Genomic DNA, 22,442 nt, shown 5'->3' on the forward strand with positions numbered 1-22,442 from the left:
TGTAAATCAACTATACTTCAATTAAAAGAAAAATACTCCATGTTCATTTTCATGACAGTCCCTACTGAAAACCCAAATGTCCATCAACTTGTGAATGGATAAACAAAATGTGACACACAGATACAATGGAATACTATTCAGCCATAAAAACGAATAAAAGTAATGATGTCTGCTACAACATGCATGAACCTTGAAAACATTATGCAAAGTGAAAGAAGTCAGACACAAAAGACCACCTATTTTATGTTTCCATTTGTAGGAAACATCCAGAAAAGGAAAATCTTTGGAGACAGAAAGAAAACTGTTGGTTTTTTGGGACTCAGGGTAGGAACAGAAGTGACTACAAATGGGCACAAAGGATCTTTTTGGTGTGATGAAAATGTTCTAAAATTAGATTGTGGTGAGGGTTGCACAATTCTATAAATTTACTAGGGATCTTTCCATTGTGCATTTAAATTAGATGAATTTTATGATATGTAAATTATACTTCAATAAAGCTGTTTTTAACAATAGTCCTTCACATCTTTACTTGATTTAGCCCATTTCATTCTCTCATTGAGAATCTGTTCAAATTCTTGTAGTGATTCCAAAATATACAATTTTTGTCTATGACCAAGACTACACATAATACTTCATTTTGATTCTAACACTTATCCTAAATGTAAAAAGCATATCCTGTTTGGTAATTTTTTTAGCCTGATGTGACTGTGGTAAGCATAGTTTCAAGAATTTCGAAGCCAGGCCTGAGCTGTATAATGGTCATGAATGCTGAAGTTGAGGCTCTAAGGAATATGTGGGTAAATAAATCGTGGTATATTCACATGATGGAATATTATTATTATACAGCAGGGTTTCTCAGCCTCAGCACTAGTGATATTTTGGGCCACTGTTGCAGGGCTGCCTTGTGCACTGTAGGGTGGGTAGCAGCAACTTTCCCTCCCCCCAGTTGTAATGACCAGAAAATGTCTCCAGACGTTGCCAAATGTCCCCTGAGGAACAAAATCACCCCTGACTGCTATGCAGCAATGAGAATGAACAAATTCCAACCACACACTAACAGTACAGACGATATGGAGGGCTCTCATAAATATAACTTGAGGCAAGAAAAGCCATACACAGCGTGTATGATATACAGTTCTAGTTGTACTCTAAAGTTCAAAACCAGGCAAAAATAATCAGATGATTACCTTCAGAGGGAGAGTTCGTGACTGGAAGGGGCTTCTGGGATTCGGACAGTATTCTGTTTCTTAATCTGGGTGCTGGTTATACAAGTGTGTTCACTTTATGAAAATTCATCGGGCAGACACTTAAGATTTATATATATTCATATACATATGTTATATACGATACTTAACTAAAAAGTTTAAAAATATGGGCCATTGCTGTGGCTGCTGCAAAAAGAGGGCATTCAAGGTGGCTCAGGAGGGGCTCAGCACCTTTCCAACAGGACGCTAATTCATCCCTCCACAGACCCACCAGGACTCCTGCTGGCCCACCCTGAACTCTGAGACACAAATCCAGTGTGTTCCATTGATGAATAAAAGCCTGTTCCTGGGTTACTTTGTTATCCAGGTGCCAAAGCCAAGAAAGTCCCTCCCCGCTGCCACCCATTTTCAATTCATACTTTGCAAAGCACAGGTCTGAAACTGATTTCAGTGTGCAATTGAGCTAAATGAAGCCAAATAAAGGAAGCACTTTCTTTAGCATTCACTCCAGAGCTAAAGAAAAACAATGCGTCTAGTTCCCAAATCTGAGAGTACTACAAATGCCCAAGGTGGCAACTCCCGTTGTTTGTTACAGTAGGGGAGAATGAGTTGTGCGGATTCATACATGTTCTCACTCTCACTTGGGGCCTCTCCTGACCAATAACTTGTAGTTACAGATAGTGTATCAGGTGCAGAATGGAGTTCGTGGCCATAGCATTCTTTTTTTTTTTTAACATCTTTATTAGAGTATAATTGCTTTACATTGTTGTGTTAGTCTCTGCTGTGTAACAAAGTGAATCAGCTATATGTATACATATATCCCCATATCCCCTCCCTCTTGTGTCTCCCTCCCACCCCTGTAGGTGATCACAAAGCACCGAGCTGATCTCCCTGTGCCATGCAGCTGCTTCCCACTAGCTATCTATTTTACATTTGGTAGTGTATATATATCAATGCTACTCTCTCACTTCGCCCCAGCTTACCCTTCCCCCTCCCCGTGTCCTCAAGTCCATTCTCTACGTCTGTGTCTTTATTCCTGTCCTGCCCCTAGGTCCATCAGGACCATTCTTTTTTCTAGATTCCATATATATGTGTTAGCATATGGTTTTTCTCTTTCTGACTTACTTCACAAGCAGCTCATGCAGCTCATTATCAAAAAAACAAACAACCCAACCCAAAAATGGGCAGAAGACCTAAATAGACATTTCTCCAAAGAAGATATACAGATTGCCAACAAACGCATGAAAGGATGCTAACATCACTAATCATTAGGGAAATGCAAATCAAAACTACAATGAGGTATCACCTCACACCCGTCAGAATGGCCATCATCAAAAAATCTACAAACAGGGCTTCCCTGGTGGCGCAGTGGATGAGAGTCCTCCTGCCAATGCAGGGAACACGGGTTCATGCCCCGGTCCGGGAAGATCCCACATGCCGCGGAGCCTGCACATCCGGAGCCTGTGCTCCGCAACGGGAGAGGCCACAACAGTGAGAGGCCCGTGTACCGCAAAAAAAAAAAAAAGAAAAAGAAAAATATCTACAAACAACAAATTTTGGAGAGGGTGTGGAGAAAAGGGAACCCTCTTGCACTGTTGGTGGGAATGTAAATTGATACAGCCACTATGGAGAACAGTATGGAGGTTCCTTAAAAAACTAAAAATAGAACTACCATATGACCCAGCAATCCCACTAGTGGGCATATACCCTGAGAAAACCCTAATTCAAAAAGAGACATGGGGGTTTCCCTGGTGGTGCAGTGGTTAAGAATCCACCTGCCAATGCAGGGGACACGGGTTTGAGCCCTAGTCCAGGAAGATCCCACATGCCGTGGAGCAACTAAGCCCGTGCACCACAACTACTGAGCCTGCGCTCTAGAGCCCGTGAGCCATAACTACTGAAGCCCACAAGCCACAACTAGTGAAGCCCGCACACCTAGAGCCCATGCTCCGCAACAAGAGAAGCCACTACAATGAGAAGCCCTCACACCGCAAGGAAGAGTAGCCCCCGCTCGCCACAACTAGAGAAAGCCTGCGTGCAGCAACGAAGACCCAATGCAGCCAAAAATAATAAATAAATAAAATAAATTTAAAAAAAAAAGAGAGAGAGATGTACTACAATGTTCATTGCAGCACTATTTACAATAGCTAGGACATGGAAGCAACCTAAGTGTCCATCAACAGATGAATGGATAAAGAAGATGTGGCACATATATACAATGGAATAGTGAGGTGGATGGACATAGCGTTCTTTGATGGAGGCAGTTAAGTGACACCAGATCCAGGCCTAGTAATCTGAACAATAACCAATGAGTTCACACTCCACACAATTTATCTGAAAGGCTCAAATGATCAGGAGTTACTGTTAGCCTTCAAACCTCATATATGTATATGAATGCACATATTTACAAATAAACAAGAGACAGACAATTCTCCATTGTTCTCTTGTGTCTCTGTACATCTTTTGATGTTCAGAGTGTTAATTGCCTTTTATTTCAGACTATCTTTTCAAGGATGTTTGTATAGTGAACGGCCTTGGATGAGAGAGATAATGTCTCCTCCAGAGCAAAGGGTCAGCCTCTCTACTGCCCATCATAAAAAAGATTCAGGTTCCCTTCACTTACTGTTCCTCTCCTATAATAAAACTCACTGCTTGTGCGGATATCCATCTAGATGCACCCATGTCACCCGCTTGGGAGATGGGGGCAAGAGAAACCAACACACACTGATGCTCATACTGATTGCTGTGCTATGAGTAATAAAGCCCTTTGTCTCTGACTCAGGAGTTTTGTTTTCTGCCAGCAACCATGCAACTATGGCAAGTTAACTTATTAGATTGCAACTGGGATAAAATCACAGACTTTTCACAGTTGCTATTATCTAGATGGATGGATAGATAGATAGATAGATAGATAGATAGATAGATAGATATAGCTTTCTCTTTTTGAAAAGTAAATCTCCTACCCAGCCACTCAGTTCTCTTTGCTGGAGGCAATAATACTATTAATTTACTATGCATCCTTCCAGGGATATTCTATGCACTTATAACTATATGCATCTTTTTTCCTTTTTCTCGCAAATGTTACGAGCCTATAAATACTCTTTTGCACCAGGCCTTTTTTACTTAACAAAATGCTTGGAAATCTTTCCATATTGGTATAATTAGGGGACAACTCATTCTTTATTAACAGTGGCAAATTAATTTCTACTATGCATATATTATAATAACAAAATAGTCCATAACATGTACTTAAAGAATTCTCTTATTGATTGATATTTAGGCTGTTTCCAACCCTCTGTTACAAAATGTTACCAAGAATATCCTTGCATGTACATCATCTTACCCATTTGTAAGATCTCTATAGAAAAATTTCCAGAATTTGAATTGCTAGTTCAAAGGATATGCTCAATATTAATTTTAATAGATATTTCCAAACACCTCTATGGAGATTGTACTAATATACATCTCCACTAGCAGTGTATGAGACTGTTTCTTGTCTCACACATGTGCCAATATAACATATTGGCTTAAGTTTTTACCTGTGCCAATCTGATAGATGAAAAATTCAATCTCATACTTTTAATTTGTATTTCTTATAATGAATGAGATTCAGCATCTTTTCATATGTTTAAGAGCCATTTGTATTTCTTTTTCTGTGAAATTCATGTTCTTTTTCCACATTTTTTTCTATTGGATTGCTGATTTTTTTAAATACTCATTTGTAGGAGTGCTGTATATTTTGGAAAGCAGAACTGTGTCTTCTCTGAATTAGAAATTTTCCCCTAGGTTGTTGTTTGTCTTTTGATTTGATTTAATTTTTTAATTTTGGCAGGTAATTAAAAAATTTGTGTGTGTGTATATTTGTGTGTGTGTGGTATCTGAATTTGTGTCACACTTAGAAAGGTCTTCTCAGCTGTGAGATCATAAAAGATCCATATTTTTTCCTCATAGTTTTATGGGGGGTTTTTTATTGCTTAAATCTTTGTTCCATCAAATATTTTCTTTTCAAAATTAATTATTAAAATATACATTTAAATGCTTATCTATATTCATAAGGCTAAGAATAGCTAAAAAGAAGAGATTGTTTTCTCAACTCTGTGATCACATTTTTTTGAATGTTCATCCTTTGGCAGGTACAGATCTAGAATCGGCCCTAGACATAAAGTGGTTCAAAGTACAATCCACATGCATGCATATAATATAAACCTTATATATTATGTAGATAATGTTGTTATCCTATAAAGAGATAGCAGATAGCTCTCCAGTAATAACTCGATAAAGGGATTCTACTCTACAAAATTTCAAAATTATATTGCCTGCAAAAATGAAGATGATCTAGAAGAGGAACACAGAGCTTCCTTGGGGAGGCAATTTACTTGACAGTTCTTGGTGCTGATTCTATACAGGGCTGGTGAGAGGGCTTAGTGCAGAATTCCCTTTTCTTCTTGTTCTTCTCTAGAGGCCAAGCCATTTAGTGTGTCATTTTTGTATCAGATTTTTCTTTTTTTAAAGAAGGCATTGGGGCTTTTTTTTTTTTTTTTTTGGCTGTGTTGGGTCTTCGTTGCTACGTGTGGGCTTTCTCTAGTTGCGGTGAGCAGGGGCTACGCTTCGTTGTGGTGTGCGGGCTTCTCATTGCGGTGGCTTCTCTTACTGGGGAGCACGAGCTCTAGGCGTGTGGGCTTCAGCAGTTGTGGCTCACGGGCTCTAGAGCACAGGCTCAGTAGTTATGGCACACAGGCGGCTTAGTTGCTCCAAGGCATGTGGGATCTTCCCAGGCCAGGGCTCAAACCCATGTCCCTGGGTTCTAAAGGCGGATTCTAAACCACTGTGCCACCAGGGAAGCCCACTGTGTCATTTTTGATTCCAAGGTATTCTGACCTGCTGTAGGTGAAATTTATTTTCTGTCCTGATAGTTTTATAGGAGAACTATAGGAAAAGGAAAATTTTAATTCTTTTAGGTTTAATATATATGGACACATTGCTTTCAAAATACCTGTAACGAAATTCACTTCAAAATGAGACAGAAGGAGGACTTCCCTGGTGGCGCAGTGGTTAAGACTCCACGCTCCCAATGCAAGGGGCCCGGGTTCGATCCCTGGTCAGGGAACTAGATCCCACATGCATGCAGCAACTGAAAGTTCGCATGCAGCAACTAAGGAGCCTGCCTGCCACAACTAAGACCCGGCGCAACCAAATTAATTAATTAATTAACAAAAAAAGGAACAGAAGGAAAAAGAAACAAAAAGAAAGCTGCTGTCCTAAAGAAACCAACTGTAGATCAGAAAACTTGCCATTAATTTAAGAATTGTCATTAGCAGGGGGAGAGATAAATTAGGAGTTTGAGTTAAAGTATGCACACTACCATGTATAAAATAGATAACCAACAAGGACTTACTGTATAGCACAGGGAACTATACTCAGTATTTTGAAATAACCTATATGGGAAAAGAATCTGAAAAAAATATATATATATTATACCTGAAATCTATACACCTGAAATTAATACATTATAAATCAATTATACTGCAATAAAAAATAAATTAGAAAATAAAGAATTGCATTAGCCATCTAATCTTTTTAAGTCAAATATCTATATTAAATCTGTTTTTTCCTTTCATTTACTACATTAAGAATGAATAATCTCTATGAAGATAAGTGCCATATAAGGCAATGCATTATTAATTTTTAAACCCAATGAGATAAATAAAGTTGATCAAACTCCATGATCAGACAAAACAAGGCAAGAAGTTTATTAGCTTGGGTGGAAAAGGCAGATGGTTATAAATTAATTTGATTCATTCTTAGTAAATTCAGATGATAGGTATGAAATATATAAACGGACAGCATTTCTGCCCATGAGGTATTTATATATTTTTCCTAGAAATGTCAGAGTTACACAGACAAATCACAATGGAAAGGCAGGCTGATTTCTGGAGAGTTCTTCCAATGTGGGTCTTTAATATTCAAGGCCATCAAATGTGACAAGGGAATCTTTTTAGATTTATTCCTGTTGGAACGTGCCAGGTTCAACAGTAAGATCTGGAGACTTACATTATCAGGAATTACAAGCTACTTACAAAAACAAGCCACTCTCTTAATTGTGATTTGGGAATGGGGCAAATTTCCAGGGATAAGTTGTCACCACAGCCAGGAACAACTGACTAAGAAAGAATGATCTCCGGGTTTTTCCAGAAAGCTGTCTGTTCATTAGGTAATGTTAAAATAGGACAAGGGTGGCAAGCTTTTAAACATTCCAGCCGTAATATTTAATTTTAAATATTCTGTGAGGAACGCAGCCATCCCAGAAGTCTGCGTTAGCTGGTAAATGGCCTAGCGTTTTTGAAAAAAAAATCTGAAAATAGCAAATAGCATTCTGAAGTAGAGAAAACCCATTTGTTACTAGCTAGCTGGAGGTCCTCAGGCATGTCACAATGCTCCACATTTGTATGGGGAAGGAATTAAGCTAGGCATTGGTTCTCAAGGCAGGCAGAACCGAGGAACCTCTTACCCAGCTTTTAAAGAACCCCACACAGACCAATTCAATCAGATTTTTGGGAGTGGTGTCCAGGCATCAATATTTTGTAAAGTGCAGCAGGGTTGAGAAACACCAGACTAGATAACCTCTAAGGTCCCACTGAGATCTCAATAAATGAAGGGGAGAATTCAGAATACCAGCACAAGAAATGGAACTCAAAAAAACATAAAAGCCGTGCAAGTGTAAAGCAAACCCTAAGCAGGGGTGTACAACACACAAATATCATCAGAGAATGATATTCTCACGTGAACTATGGCTTCATGAACAAAAAAATATGCTTGATTAGTAAAGATAACATCAATAAAAACATTCAAGGCACAGAACACGAAAGGTATTATGTCATTAACATCTGGAGGCACTGGTACTTTTTATCCAATTCCAAATTTATGACATACGTACATATCAAGCTCTGACCATTCAAAGACTCAAAGCTCTTTTCAATAGAAATTAAAAATCAAACAGTGTGAAATGGTAGGTTTTTAATTTCTCACTGAAAAACATCAAGAGTTGATAAGGCAAAAGCCAAGAGGTTACTTTATGAAGACATGTTCATTCCTTGCTTTTTGGATAAAAGAGATAATGCTAAATGATAACAGCCAGAATCAATACTATGACTAAGATTATGACTAAGCACTGCAGGTTGATTCTTAGAAGGAATTCATTTGAACTGGGCCTCAGAAAATAAAACAAAATAAAAACCCTCCCTCATGTGACGTTCTAGCTTGGATTTTAGCCAATAGGGCCTGAGTTCTTAAACTGCATATTAGACATGGGCCTTGTCTGGGCATCTGTGAACCCTCTGGAACTGCCTGTAAAAACTGTGTGTGTGGGCCTGCGTGGGTGTACCCATGCACAGAGCTTTCTTATCCTTTTTTGAGTCAAGAACTCCTTTGGTAGCCTATGGACCCCTTCTCAGAAAAATGTTTTTAAATGCATAAAACACAAATGACTGCAAAGAAAAAAAAATGAATTAGTTATCAAAATGGTTTTGTAAAATTACAGGACAGTAATAAATGTCCTTCTTTATCAGCATATTAAAAAACAAGATCCTGATGTTTAGGTAGACAGCTATAGTAATCATCTAAATTTCGGAGTAATGAAGAACACAGTTATTTTCATGACATCAGCAATATCGGCAACAACTTACGTGATATGAAAATATCTGTAACTTCCATTGCTGATATAATCACAGGTACTGTTAATACTGCTATGATCTGTTGTCTGTGATCATCATTGAAGGAAGTGAGACATTTCTATTATAGGTTATAAAAATAATTTCCCCATCTAAGTTCACAACCCTCCTAAATCCTCTGGACTCCAGATGAAGAACTTCTGATCTATATCTTTATCCATCTTGAGGGGGTTTGATGATACGTCTCCAGCAAGGATAGAACATTAGACCACAAAGCACTTAATAAGCATTTCAAGGATTGGTTTCCATAAGGTCCTGCAGACACAGAGCCCTGGAAAGTCACCAAACAGTAGGGAAAAGGTGAAGGGCTCTCTGAGGTGGGACCGTAAGAAATGCTCTGTGAGTTTCTGGAGCTAAAGTTCAAACGCATCTTATTTTTAATTATGTTTTAATGTTTTGCATAGTTCCTAAAACATGTACAGTGACTTACAGGATCCATAAAGCACAGCAAAAGCTCACTTCTGAGTGGATGAGAAAAAGAGAAAACAACATAAGGGGCATAAAGTGAAATGATACCAAGCACGAAGCTGGTGCAAAAATAGAAAGTGAGCCACAAATTTGCTTCCGAGCTTTTTGGCAAAAATAAAGCTGGACAGTCACAGAATGCACAGTTTCCAAAGGATTACACACACACACACACACACACACACACACACACACACACAAATCCTCAGAAAAAATACAGCCTTTCTGGTACTAAGACTGAAGAGGTATTTCTCCCATGGATCTTTATAAAGAGAATATCATGCGTTGTAATTAATGAACAATATCTTCAATAATATCATTAAAAGAGACATAACAATGAGTTCCCTAGAACTTTTTAAAAAGTAATGTTTTTTTTAAAACAAAACAATGGCAATACAGCAAACACGATTCAACTGGGGGCTCATGAAGTAGAGCTGGGTACTCAGCTTTCTGAAGTCAGATGTGAGTGATGTGCTGACAGGCCATTGACCTAAGTCAGTCGGAACTGAACACTGGTCCCCCATTGTCAAAAGCAGGAGGTGGCTCACTTTTCTTAAAGAGGCGGATAACAAATATTTTCAGCTTTACAGGCCATAGAGTCTATTGCAAATACTCATCTCTGCAGTGAAAGCAGCCACAACATGTAAATAAATGGGCATCACTGTGTTCTAATAAGCTTTATTTATGGACACTGAAATCTGAATTTCATACACTTTTCACATGTTGTGAGATATAATTCTTCCTTTGATTTTTTACCCAACCATTTAAAAACCATTCTTAGCTTACAGATTATACCAAAACAGGATGAGGGCTGGATTTGGCCACAGGACATAATTTCTTAACTGCTGGTCTACAGGATCAAGTTTTCTCCAGATACCTCCTTGACTCTTGTATCCTTCTCTTTCCTCAAGCCTCTGTCTAAATCAGCTTTTTAAGGTAATAACTCCTTCTATACTTTATATGCAACTATACACAGATCCAAGCAGGGTGCTATCATGGAGACAGACGTGGCTTCAGAATTCATATGTCCCATGGAAATAAGAAGGTAATCCAGCATGAATTAGCAGCAAAGAAATGGTTTAGTTTCCAGTCTCCTCATTAAAATAAACATACAGACACAACACCGAAAAAATGGTAATAAAATTTGAATACACAACCTTCTCTATTTAAAGGATCACGTGCTATTTTTTTAGAAGCATATAAAAAATGGGTATAATTAGCTGAATCACTTAATTCATGTATTGTAGTGTTTACAGCACTAGATGTTCCAATGAAAATGAGGCCATATGGTGTTTCACAGCACACAATTAACTTGGTACAATCCCAATAAGAAAGCCTTCATTCTAAATATCATTCAGGTGTCCCTGAGCTTCTGTCTGCTTGGAGACAAAACAAAGAACTAGGCCACTGAACTTGGCAAACTTGGGTTGTCTCTACTATTATATGGGCTCACCAGAAGGTGTAGGGAATTTATCCCATCTCTTTATTTTAGTAAAGATTTGTAATCCTTATACCTACCCATTCTAGAGAGCGGCTAGGATAATTAATAAGAATTTATGAATAAGCCTTGATGAGTATGATGAAAGAAAGGTATTAATGCAGACCCAGAGGAACCCTGCTATAATTCAGGGAGGGGGCAATTGCCCTCATGGAAACACAATACACATCAAATCAAGTCTCCTAGAAATGTGTAACTGCCTTCAGAAGATGCTCTAAACCACACAATTATAGTGTTCAGCACAGGTCTTAGCTGCCCTTCTAAACACCAGCCCTGTAAGTGTTCCACTGAAGGCTGTGTTTCATTACCTCTGTGTATTTTCTTCATATTCTTTTGCAATTGGTTCTGGTAATGAGGCTGTGTATATGACACAAGCTCCTTGAACCATGAAAGATTAAAATTCTGTGCTGAGCTGTGGAAATGTCAATGAAACCTCTAGTACATCCAGAGAACAGGCCTGTAGCTTGTGGGGCTTTGGGAACTTGTAACTCATGAATGCTCGACTGTGCAGCGCCCACATAATGAACAAGGCCAGGTCTAGAGTTACATGTAAGTCACTGCAATTATTTCTAAGGACACTTTTTCTTGGGTATATGCATTCACCCACTAGAACACTGAAGCTTTGTATTATTAAGGTGAAATGTTGGGTTCGATTCCAAACACTACCATTCCTAAAATTGGCCGCAAAGCGTCATCCAAACTAACATTTATTGCCTTTTAATGGCATTTGCTCAAATCCACATCTTCTAAAGATTATATACAACATTCCAAAAAGCACCTGAGGAAAATCCCTTTCAAAGCGACCACCTAATCTTTTCAGTCTCTTCACTGCATTAATCTGTATCCACAAAGTTTAAATGTATGTTTCAATCATCAGAATAATCTTCATTTTGACAGTTGTAGTATCCATGACATCTATTACATTAACGAATGAAAAAAAAAAAGAATCATTGAAAACATGGCATTCGAATTTAGGAGGGAGTCAGCTCTGCCACTCACACTAATGCATCCTAAGGCGAGTTATTTAATCTCAATAAGCCTTATTGTTCTCAACTATAAAATGGGGATAAGAACATCAACTACTCCATAGGTTACTGTGAGGAGGAGATGAGTTACTGTATGGAAAGTCCCCGAATAAATGCTTGTTCCCTTCCCCTATCTAAGGAACTCAACTGGATCAACAAGGTACCTTCCTCAACCTTGAGGGAGACTCTTAACCTAATCAAGAATGAACATCACAATGTGATGTTTAAAGGACTTATTAAACCAGAGCCTCAACACTGAGAAGAAAATGGAAGAAACCAGGTGTTTATGATGACTCAGACTTTTCCATTCACTGAATGGCTGACTAAGCAGAGGCAACACATCCTTTTAACAGAATTTTGTACCCAAGGTGTCTCACACTGTGAACGCATGGATTCTGAGATTTAATTTCTCTACTGTCACTACTACTCCCTTCATTTAAATAAGGTAACCTCTCTATTAAAGGATTTCGATCTCAGCCCCTACAGTTACACGCAGCCAACGCTGCTCTTCTCCCCTTGAGTGTGGGCTCCGGCCTTTTACACAGTGGTCTCCTGGCAATCAGAATCCAAGTCTTCCTAGTGGCTGTCAATGAGGCTATGGCCCAGGATTGCTGAAAACTTAAGACTTTCCCGACCTATGATGACAGAATGAGACAAACTCCCCAAATGTTTCTTCCAAACGTCATGGAAAGCACCATTTAGGACCTCACAATTTCCAGGCACTCCTCATTGGTCCCCAGTGAAATGGAAGCATTATCTGGTTGCCAACATCCTTAAGCCTTGACTTCCAGGTAGGTCAAATTTTTATTTTGTGAAAAATACATGGGTAGCCTGGTTTCCTTTTATCATTGACAAATCACTGTTACAACTTGGCTCAAGTATTAGCAGCTTTAGTGGAAACAAATCATTCTGTTCACATTTGTTGAATACTGACCTAGTGGTAAAACTAGGCAATAAAAACTATTACCCCTACTTGTTGAGTCTGAGCACAAAGAAAATTTATTTTCCAATTATTCACCTTATGTCACCATAAAGAAAGAAATGTGTGTGATGGCAAAGGTAACATGCATTTGCGAGTGTATGTCGCTTATTCTTTTTACAAAAGTGCTGGGGAATGTCTCAATAGAATTCTTTATTATTATGTTGAGATATCAGCAGTAGGCAGCTGACAAAATATTTTACAAATGAAGCAGTAATATATTACTAGTTGCCCAATCCTGCTGTGTTTGCTACTTGGCGTTTGTCTCATTCCCTCTATGAAATAAACAACTTATTAACTACAGAGGAGCTGTAGATTTTAACTTCTCCTGTGGGGAACTCGCTAAAGATTTATTTCAGTTAAATGAGTTCCCTCCTGACTATGTGTTCACAAACTTGCTTCAGGAGATGGTGAGGACTAAATGAGTTAATGCACAGGCAGGCTCTGGAAACAGTGCCTGCCACATCAGAGGTTCTCAATGCAGATGATAAACAAGTCACAACAGAGTGGGAATTTTCTAACAAAACATGCTCTAAAAATCGAAACTCTTGATAAATATGCAAATCCCATAGTCAGAATTGTAATCTCTATGTTTTATTAGATCTCTTCTTAGTCAAATGGCTAATTTAAACACAGTAGATGAATGCAAATTTTTTAATTTTATTTTTTAGTAACTACTAGGAACATTGTTGTATTAGTGACACAATGGCCCAAGAGCTGTACTTATTCATATAATTCAGGAAAAGATTCTATTGGAACTCAGCAATTAGTTAGATTTGGTTGGCAGGACCACACAATTATTGTGATCGACTTCATTGTACTTCATGAACTTAGGAAACAATGGAAATGAATGGATTTAGAGATAAAACTGGAAATTCCGAGAACTACAACAAGAACTGAGACCTTAATGTATAACTGAACTTGCCCCAACTTTTGCCTAATATACTTTTATCTGTATTGCACACTATGCAATCATTATTACCTTTTTTCCTGTTTTTGATAAAATGATTAAACTGTTTGAGAAGGTTTAAGGAAGAGTATGTGAGGTTGGGGAGTTTGGGAGGGTATGAGCTGAATTTTCTAAAGAGAAACAGACTGGCCCATGAAAAATATTTCAAAATGGTAAAGTTACATTTTTCAAACACTGCTCTCTGATGCGTGTTTTCTATCTCCAGAATATCAAAACAAGATGCTAAAGCTAAATCAAAGTGTAAGTGTGGGGCTTCCCTGGTGGCGCAGTGGTTTAAGAATCCGCCTGCCAATGCAGGGGACACGGGTTCGAGCCCTGGCCTGGGAAGATCCCCACATGCCGCAGAGCAGCTAAGCCCGTGCGCCACAACTACTGAGCCTGAGCTCTAGAGCCTGCGAGCCACAACTGCTGAGCCCACGTGCCACAACTACTGAAGCCTGCACGCCTGGAGCCCATGCTCCGCAACAAGAGAAGCCATGACAATTAGAAGCCCGCGCACCGCAACGAAGAGTAGCCCCCACTGGCCGCAACTAGGGAAAGCCTGCGCACAGCAACGACGACCCAGCACAGCCAAAAATAAATAAATAAATAAATTTATTTAAAAAAAAAAAAAAGTGTAACTGTGACTCACTGATAACCAACTTGGGAGTGTTTTTTTTTTTTTTTAAATTTATGGAAACTATTTCCCAGTATGTAAAAGAAAAAACAAAGCTATAGAAAATGGGAAAGGCCTCTTTCAAAGGGCACACAATAAAAAGAAAAGTGCTAGGCCTGTATTTAGGTGCTCAGAGTTCCAGCTCAGTGGTGGTTTCACCAACCAGCTGGCCAGGAAGATGGTCGTGGGGCTTAGCAAAGCTCTGAAATACTGTGTATCAACTTGAATGGCTTGAACATGAGCTCTTAATTTTCCTTCCAGAAGTAAAGTGCTAGGGTTCTTTAAAAAATACATTTTTAAAGTAGGAACAGCCTGAATAAAAAGTAAATAATTAAAATTTTTAATTTAGGAGAAAAAAAGGGATTTTAAAAAATGTATGAAAAATCAGTTGGAAATTTTATTGCTTTTGGCCCAAGGTCACTGTAATACTGACTGGGCAGAAGGTTGAAAGAATACACAAGTTGTGGGTGGGGTGTTGCAGTTAGAAAAAGTAAACGCTATGTTCTGAATAGTTTAAAGACAGTGTTTGAATGGCCTAAAAAACTATAATTAAAGAACATAAGGCTGGGGACTTCCCTGGTGGCACAGTGGTTAAGAATCCGCCTGCCAATGCAGGGGACATGGGTTCGAGCCCTGGTCCTGGAAGATCCCACATGCCGCGGAGCAACTAAGCCCGTGCGCCACAACTACTGAACCTGCGCTCTAGAGCCCGCAAGCCACAACTACTCAGGCCGCGTGCCACAACTACTGAAGCCCGCGCGCCTAGAGCCCGTGCTCCGCAACAAGAGAAGCCACCACAGTGAGAAGCCCGCGCACTGCAACGAAGAGTAGCCCCCGCTCACTGCAACTAGAGAAAGCCCGCGTGCAGCAACGAAGACCCAATGCAGCCAAACATAAATAAATAAATAAATAAATAAATAAGAATATAAGGCTTTGGTAGCTCTAGTAAACTATGGAAACGAAAGGTCCTGGTTGGGTCATTCAAAAAGTATTTGTTGAGTGAATGAAGTGAACAAATACGTAAGTGAGGATCTGACACGAACTAAAAAAGGAAAAGTTTTCAGAGCTCTTAAAGGAAAACAAAATAATATACAATGGAATCACAGCAGAGGACGAAAAAGTTAATTCAGGTTTTTAACAGTAGGAAATATATAAAAATAAAAATCATCACCAACATCTTAGTTGCCTATTTTGCTAAAAGTTGAGAAAGCATGAGTTATCCATAAATAAATGATTAGGGAAGGTATAGATGAATGAAGTAATGGGGATAAAATCTCAGACTACACTGTAGGTGGTTTAGGTCTCCAAGCAAAGTCTGCAAATAATTTTTCAAGCCCACCCTCAGCACGCATTAAAAAGAAAAAAAAGTAATTGTAATATTAGACTGGACATAGATGCTTGGTGGATAAAAATCCATATTTTTATAACAAAACATATAAAGATATTAACTAGATATTTAAAGCAAATATTAACCTAGCATAGAAATGATCACTTTTAATGATGTAGCATTTGATATATTTATGTAACTCTTTTAGAAAAGCTTGATAACAGGTCACATTTTTTTTGCCAAAATTTAATATTTGGTGCTAGACAGATATTAGATTGAGCTTGCCATGTTTATGCTGCACACATGTTTTCACAATACCAGTAATAGAAAAATCAACTTCAGGAGTAACTGTGAAATACAGAAAGAATTGCTGATTAGATTTTAAAGGAAGTCACACCAGCCAACTGATGGAAGTCACCTTACGCACCATGTATTATCAGAGGCAAGTTAGATTTTAAGTTTTAATACAATGGCTCTTTTGCAGAGAGAAAAAAATATTTCCATTTTGTGTGCCAACTTATTCTAAACTGAAAAAAAATTATTTGGTGATCAAAAGGCAGGAAAGAGGATCCATAAGACCACATTTGTCACGAATCCAATGTTAATGTTAATTAACCTTTCTGAAAAAGTTCTATTTAATATTTATCAGAAACAAAGGGAGCTTAGATGCCAGTGTGAGTCTGAGAAGGGGAGTGGTGTCCTGGGCCTGGTGCTGGGCTTGCGGTAAGAGGAACCAAATAGCTTCGGGGACCCTGAAAGCAGGGGCACTGGCTGTGCTGCTGAGCCTCAACAGATCCCAAGGGAGAGGAAGCAGGGACAGACGCCAGCAGCCCCTGGAGCCCCTCAAAGTCCCAGCATCGTCACACCAGAGCAGAAGCACAGTTCCCACCCTTCTGGGAGTAGGGGGGCAATATCAAAGATCTTAGATAGCCTAACCGAATTTCCCCCAGAGCTGTGCTGGGGCAGCACAATGACCTCAAAGTACCCACGAGAGCATGAGAAAAGCAAGGAAAGGTGCTGAAACTGAAGGAGCTTTCAGACAGGAATGCACTTGAACTGGACCAATACTAAGGATGAGACAGGACAATGCACATCTCTACGGATGCCTGTAAGGCAGAGGCCACAAGACGAGGTGAGCACTGCTCACCTCCTCCGCCCCCAGCCCAGACCTTAGCACTTTGTAGGGAAAAAGGATATTTAATATTTTAAAAGGATATTAAATATTTAATTTAAATTAAATATTTCTGACTTAAGTTTACTTGTTCTTAACGTACTGCTTTTATAAGAATGTCCTAGGTATAATAAGGGAAAGGTATGACATGAAATGTTAAGGATACACAGGAATCAAGAAAAGGCAGAGATTTTTTTGTTTCCAGAGATGATGGTCCAGGTTATACAGTCCCATCCTTCATAAAAACAAATTTCAAGTGCAGGCTATAATATACAATAATCTAATTAGAAACATCAAATACCCGAGAAGATAGTAAGGAACTACCAGGCCAAAATGTGCGGGAAAGCAAGACCCTAAGAGGTAAGCAAGCGGGGAGGCACTTTTGCCCTGATAAGGGGCAGATGTGCATGGATTTTGACAGCCTCACGGGGGAGGTGAAACAGAAATTGAAGACTAGAACGTACCCAAGTGGGGAGAATACAAAAGCCTTTGTCTACACTAAGCTGAGTTTCCCAAGAGTCACCCCCTAAAAATAACAGTGAACCAGAATCAACCCACTTCCCACCCCGAAAGACTGCAGGGACAATGGCCTTGACATGGGAAGTGTACATAAGGAGGCACAGGGGCGTAGTCCATGAGGACTTGTACTCACCAGCTGGTCCCTGTGTGCAAAACTGCAGCTCGAATTCACGTCACCTGGGTGGTCTAAAAAACTTTAAGTGGTAAGTTTAGGTCAAAGTGGTGCCAGACTAGTAGTGCCACCAGGCACCTGGCAGAGACAAAAGCAAGTCCTCCAGGGGGCTGGCAGGGTGGGGGGAAGGCCATTCATCCTAAGCCTCAAAGAATCCCTACAGGAAATTTTTCAGTGGTAATGATGAATATCCAGGCAAAAATAAGCAAGCACCCAAGAGCAGACAGGTAAGAGGGGAGTGGGGGAAATCTAAGCAAAATAGAGATGCTAAAAACAAATTCATTCACTAATGAATCTGCAGCCTTTTATGCAAAAAATATTTACGGAGCACCTACTCAGTGCCAGGCTCTATGCAAAGTTGCTGGGGACAGGTGCCATTTCACCTGTCGGATGAGCAAATCACCTAAGGGATGAAAGGTTAGTTGAAATGCCATTATATTTATGTTTATTTACTTTTAGTTTCTGTGTTTTCCAAAGACTTCCAAACACAAAGATGAGTGCCCATTACTATTTAGTGACAGGTTTTGAAATAAACAGTAATCGCCTAGGACTGAAATTGACATCACTGATTCCTTTCTCAGACTCTCATTCCCTAAAGGTTCCATGTTTGAGTTCAGCCTAATTATCCTCTAAGCAAACCAGAGAGCCACATGCATTAACAGAAAGACAAAGTGCTGAAAGATAAAGATAACTATCTCAGAGATAAAAAAAACTCAGTTAATGATATTTATCTTTAACAGTAAAAGTCCAAAGAGATGATCATGGAATAACAGCATGAATCAGACAACATTAATTTTAAGATAGATCTGGAAACAGTTGAAGGCACAGGAAGGGTGAAGAGAAATTAGTCTAAAATTTACTTATATATAGATTGCCTTTCTTGGCCAAGGTTGTTGGCAAAATCTTGCTGATTATTTGGGTTACTCTGGTATGTCCACACTAATTATCAACCTTTGTCTTCTATTCAGCTTTTTACAATTAGAATTCAAATCATCACCTCTATACTTCTTTATTTGTTTGCTTTTATTAAATATTCTCATGGTTGTCATTTACTGAGCCTTTGGAATGGTCTGACCTGTGCTTTCTTCTCCTTGCTGGGCAAACCAAGACAGTATGGTGTAATAAAAATAATAACAGTAGCAACTGCATATGGGCCTTGAACTGAGTAAGACAGTTTTTAGGAGTTATTTACTCCTCACAACAATTGTAAGGGGTAAGTCATTACAGATGAGGAAATTTATGGGCCAGAGAAATAGAGGGAGCCGAAGCAGGGGCTTCAAAGTTGAACAAACTTGAATTTAAATCCTGACCTGCTCCTGGCATTTCTCCTCCCCTAGAAGTGAGGCTCGGTTTTCTGGGGTGAAGGCTGCTGTGAGGATGAAATGAAATACAGCACAGCTTAGGGCCAGGACTCTGGGAAGTATTTGTTTTTCCTTCCTTCCAATGGTTGCTCATCTGGAAATTCATGTCTTGTCTTACACAGCATCTTCAAATAGTTTTAAAAGTAGCTACCTCCAGGAAAATAATGGAATATTGTACAGAGTTTTTAAAATAATAAAAAGGTGGATAATCACTTACATTTAGGGAGAGCTTTAACTTTTCAGTAGCCCTTCATTCCCTTCCAAACACTGGCTTGTTTGACCCTTTAGAAAATATTTTAATATCTCAGTTGACTTTTTTAGATTGGTTGTGTCCAGGACATAACATTGTCTGTGGGCCTTGAAAAATGCTAATCCAGGACATGATGCAAGAAGAAAGGACCAGGCCTTTGCCTTTCTTTCCAGTCCTCTGGCTGCAGTCTGCCTCCTTCCTTCTCCTGGGATCTATGTGTGTGTGTTGACGGGATGGGAGGTGGCCAGGGTTGGAAGTAAATCAAGGGTGGGAGGGAGGGCTGTGACACGTAGCTGTCTTTGGTTGCCATGGTAAGGATGCCTAACACAGGAGGAATGTGCTACCTTCCCTTATAAAAGAAACTTTCCTTTTTTACTTTTCTCAAGCTTGTGAGAAAATCATCCTACCTTCTCACATTTAAACCAAAACTACCTACTCCTCTAACAGTGGTCTGAACTAAAAGGCTATATTCACCCAGAGAGTGTGGCTAAAAAAACCCCAGGAAAGATGTATTCACCCCAGTATCCTGGCTGGCACACAGTAGGGGCTCAAGAAATATTTGGAGTTACTGCAGTACCTGGGGTGTGAATTGATCATCCTCTGTTGACAACAGAGAACATAATGTAATGATTTCTGCGAGTCCCTAAAAAGATCAGCCCAGCCTCACTTCCAGGAAACCTTCCTAGATCAGCAAGACTCACTTCTCAAATAATTGATTAGTTCAGAGGTTACACATGTGGACAGATTTTGTTTTGGCTTGCAAAGTTTCAAAACACATTTTGAATTAATATTTAAAGCTTGAGAGATTTCATATGCATTTACAGCTGACTTGCTTTACCCAATAGTGTCTATCCGCCCCTTTGGGGAACTTGTGCTGGTGCCCTGGATTATAACCATGTTGGCTAAATAAAAGTTCACAAGTCCTACTAGCTGTTTCAGGTGTTAATTTCATCCTATGCAGAACACACACACACACACACACACACACACACACACACACACCTCCAAACAAAAAATAGAAGGTTCCAAATGTGTAAATACAAAAAACAAACCCTCCGGCCCTCAAATTTCTCACTTTCTCTGTCTGTGCAGTTGCCGCGATCAGTGTGTAAAACCCATGTTTTCAAACCTTTCACTTCACAGGCTCTTGCTGACTGGAGGCATGAAGGGGAAAGACCACCTATCCCTTCATTACTAATGCTTGACAAAGCAACCCCACTGGGAAGGAATTCTTGATGAAAGCAAGGAGGTAAGAATTAAAACCTCACTGATATAAAAGGCTACTAAGTGCCACAGCAGGTTGTCATTTAGAAGATACCCTTGAGAATTTTACAGAAATTAATAAAATTAAATAGGAATAAAACACAAGTGACTTGCATTTAACAATATTTTCGAATGTAATACTGAGAGTCTCTCCACTTTAAAATCGCTCCTATAAAAGGCAACTGGACCCCGACCATTCTCCCTTCTCAAGTTGATGCCGCCTTCCCCCTGGATCTTCCTGCGGGTCCAGTGTGGTTCCCTGAAACCAAAGAGCCCCCATTCCCTTCCCCTTGGTGCTGAAGTCCACACTTCTGGCCCCTGCATGGCCCCTCCACTCCCCTTCCCCAATTCATGTTTTTTTCACCTCTCCCGCCGCCTGCCACAAAAACACCTCAAAGATATTTCAGTAATAAGTATTATATAATAATAGTAATAAACATTTATTTATTGATCACCTACTATGTGCCAAGCGCAAGTCTAACTGTTAGAGAGAGGTCAGCCCATTCCCTAACCACCATAATCGTCTGAGGCTTGTAGTGTGGTAGTGAAAAGGTGAGCGCTCAGCAGACTGCTGGCTGGGATCTGAACAAGGCTTGCAGACCACCCCTGGTGTGGCCCAAATGGTGGCTACAAGGCTGTTTCCGACTCTAAGAGTCTATGATCACTGCTGCCATGTTTAAGGATGCAAATTTTATAGGAGCCCCTATCACTAAGTGGGAAAGAAACTTTTCGAGGAACCCTCTATTTCCCACAATAGGATGGCCCAGATTAATCCTGGATAAGATTGAGCCTCCTGAAAACAGTCCCCTCATCTCACTCCACCAAGCTGAGGGGCCCCCCATAACTGAACCTGAGGTGCCACCCGATTCCAACAGGGAGCTGAATCAAGCTAGAGTCCTGCCAGTGTAGAAATGCAATTTCCTCCCTTACGTCTAGATGGTCGTAGTTTCCTTTATGAATGTCTGTCATGAAAGTCCACTCCAAGGAGTTTCCGTGGACAAAACCCCAATGACTCACTGACGTGTGCCCCGCGACCAAACCTGGCAGGACCGAGTTCCCTCAGCCCACCACCCGCTGGACCCGCGCGGAGCTCATTCAGAAGAAAAGATGGGTCTGGAAAACCTCTTGGAGAAGAAAGGAAATTTCCCATCTCTGGTCCTTTCTCTTAACTGGGACCCACTCTGCCAGCTCCGGAGGTCTGTCCCGGCCGTGACGACCCCACGGGGCGCAGGTTCCCAGAGACGCGGGGCGGGAAGGGGCTGCCCGACAAGGGCTGCCCCGGGAGTCCCGGCCGAGCCTCGCCCTCCTGCTTCCCTCCTCCTCCTCTTCCTCCTCCCCGCGCCCCAGCCTCGGCGCCGGGGCTGCTCGCCTCCGAGCGTCCCGGGGTTGGAGCGGAGTAGGAAGGCAGGAGACTCGAAGCCTACCGTCTTCTGTTTCTTGACCCCGGACGACATGCTGGCTGGCTGCGGCGGGGCCCTGCGCGCTGGAACTCGGAGCCCAGCTCCTGGGAGCGGAAGCGCTAGGACGCTCGGTGGCGGCGGCAGTGGCTACTGCCGGACTCCCGAGAAGGAGGTATAAAAAGGCTCCACAGACACGTCGCACTTCCCTTGACCAGCCCCCTCCCCCTCCTCCTCCCGCCGTGCTCCTCTCCGCCCCGTCGGCTCCGCCAGCAGCGCCCAACCCAGGGGACCCGGCCGCCTCCTGGGCGGGGTCCCGGGTCCGGCCCCCTACGCCCCGGAGCGGCTCCGCCAGCCCGGGTCGGAGGCAGGACCTTACAGCCGGGGGCTCGGATGGACACGCCCCGCGTGCAGTCGGAGGTCAAGTTCGCTGTCCGCGTTCCCACTCCCAGTGGCTG

The 22,442-nt window shown here is 40.7% G+C and overlaps 1 protein-coding gene across 4 annotated transcripts in view; it reads right to left on the bottom strand.

Moving 5' to 3' along the window:
- The window catches only part of PAPSS2 (3'-phosphoadenosine 5'-phosphosulfate synthase 2), a 79,731-nt gene extending 57,553 nt beyond the window's left edge, over positions 1-22,178 (bottom strand). For 2 of the 4 annotated variants that reach the window (XM_082854005.1, XM_082854004.1), the window contains exon 1: positions 22,012-22,177. Coding sequence is in view for 1 of the 4 variants with exons in the window: in XM_082854006.1 (XP_082710132.1) it covers positions 22,012-22,041 (30 nt within the window). In the remaining 3 variants the exon portion in view is untranslated. Of the gene's footprint in view, positions 1-22,011 lie in introns of all 4 variants that reach the window. The other 2 variants (XM_082854003.1, XM_082854006.1) reach the window with 2 other exon arrangements.
- Between the last annotated feature and the right edge of the window lie 264 nt (positions 22,179-22,442).

This window comes from Leucopleurus acutus (assembly GCF_964270905.1).
Source record: "Leucopleurus acutus genome assembly, chromosome: 14".
NCBI classification, from domain to species: Eukaryota; Metazoa; Chordata; class Mammalia; order Artiodactyla; family Delphinidae; genus Leucopleurus; species Leucopleurus acutus.